At 40.7% G+C, this 1,782-nt stretch overlaps 1 protein-coding gene across 2 annotated transcripts in view; it reads left to right on the plus strand.

Annotated features, from left to right (window-relative positions):
- ccdc40 (coiled-coil domain 40 molecular ruler complex subunit) overlaps positions 1–1,782 on the plus strand; it is a 19,027-nt gene that overhangs the window by 5,018 nt on the left and 12,227 nt on the right. For both annotated transcript variants that reach the window (XM_032536066.1, XM_032536062.1), the window contains exons 6-7: positions 204–423; positions 1,524–1,682. In XM_032536066.1, coding sequence (XP_032391957.1) covers positions 204–423; positions 1,524–1,682 — 379 coding nt within the window. The remainder of the gene's footprint in view (positions 1–203; positions 424–1,523; positions 1,683–1,782) is intronic.

The following is a 1,782-nucleotide window of genomic DNA, read 5'->3' on the forward strand; positions in this document are numbered from 1 at the left end:
GATACAGCATTACTTTTGAAAACCAAGCATAAAATGGTACCGATAAAAAAACCACAAAATCACCAAATATCTATTATAACACAAACTATCTGTGACAGAGTGTGTGCATGACAAAAGGAAACCATCTGAGTCTAATAGAATGATAGACAAGTAGATGATTTGTTTTCTTATGTATGTCTTTGCTCTCTCTCCCAATGGCCCAGCTGGCAATGGATAAGGAAGATGCCAACTACATAAAGGAGATCGGTGTTGAGATGTACAGGGTTCAGGAGCAGCTGGCCGGACTCCAGACTAGGCTGGATGACCGCCATCAAGCCATTGCACAGGCTGTAGGCAAACATCAACAGGCTCAGGATCAGCTGGAGGCAATGAAGAGCCAGCATTCCTGTATTAGCGGTCAAAACGTCAAAGCCAAAACCAATGGTGAGACTGACTGGCAATGTGGTGGGCTAGCTTTGGTGTTGAACCAGGATTATATTTCATCCCAAGTGTTGCGCCATTTACTTCAAACTCTAATTAACAAGTATAAGATTATGGATTTAATGATTTGATGATTATCATGTTACAGCCACAACAAAAGAATTTGGCTCCACCTTGTGACCAGGAATATATTAAAAGGACACCATACCCGAGGATTACTTTTTTATTTTTTATTTTAAAGGTAATTCCTCGTATTACTTGTAATTAATACCCCCCCCCCAGCCAAACTATTAAAACATTGCATAAACTGAGGTAAGAGACAAAGCCATGAAAACTGAGCTACCAGACCTCCCTCAGGGGACTTATCGTGCCAATTTGTTGACCAAGAGCACCTGAGGGACAAAGAAAGAAAAGCACAGAACCTAACTCAAGTTAGGCCTGTAATTTCTGACAATTCAGAAACTGCAATCTATATCCTCTTACACAAGTGATATAGTCAGCAACACATATGTGTCTGTGCAGCCATGCCCAGGCAAAGGTGTAAAGACACACACAAGAGTACCCAAGTTTGAGTCTTTTTCATGTTCACTTTCTTTGGTTATCATGGTAACTCAGTCTCTGAAAGCTCTTTGTAGAAGACATGTGGATTGAATCACATGGGTCTAGATTAAAGTAATTATACTTTTACTCAATTCAATTTTTTAAATAAAGCTTGGTTTAGGTTCAGATTTCCGGTTGATATGTTTTTTGTAAAAGATTCAACCATTTGTTTCCTTTAATAAAAAAAAAAACATTAACTTGCAGGTTTTTTTACCTTTATTTATTCAGGGAAGGTTCTCTGAGAGGAAGCCTCTCTTTTGCAGGATCACCCTGATCACATTCACACATTCATACCTGGAAGCTGCCCAGTGCAACCACAGTCTGAACTACTGGACTAAAGTGGTTGGGGTTAAGGGCACCTCAGTGGACCTCTTTCCCCACCCAGATTTTTTTACCCTGTCATTCTGGGGATTGAATCAACAACCTCTCGGTCACATCTTCGCTTTACTAACCTTTAGGCCACCACTGCCACTGTTGTTGAACCTTGTGTATTTTCTCCACAGTGTTGCAGTTACAGGCGGAGGTAGACAACTTGATGCTGAATCTTGTCTTCACACAAGGAGTCAGTGAATCTCTGCAATCTAATGTCAAAGCCATGAAGAATGTCAGGCGCAAAGCGGGAGCTGAGAAGACGCAGGCCGAAGAGCAGAAATTGAAGCAGGTGGACAGGCTGAAGTCTGGCACATTAACACAACATCAGATGTTTCAAATTCATCAATATCATTGATGAATGTTCCGTGATTAATTAAAAAACACTCTTGT

Source organism: Etheostoma spectabile, chromosome 2 (assembly GCF_008692095.1).
Source record: "Etheostoma spectabile isolate EspeVRDwgs_2016 chromosome 2, UIUC_Espe_1.0, whole genome shotgun sequence".
Lineage (NCBI taxonomy): Eukaryota > Metazoa > Chordata > Actinopteri > Perciformes > Percidae > Etheostoma > Etheostoma spectabile.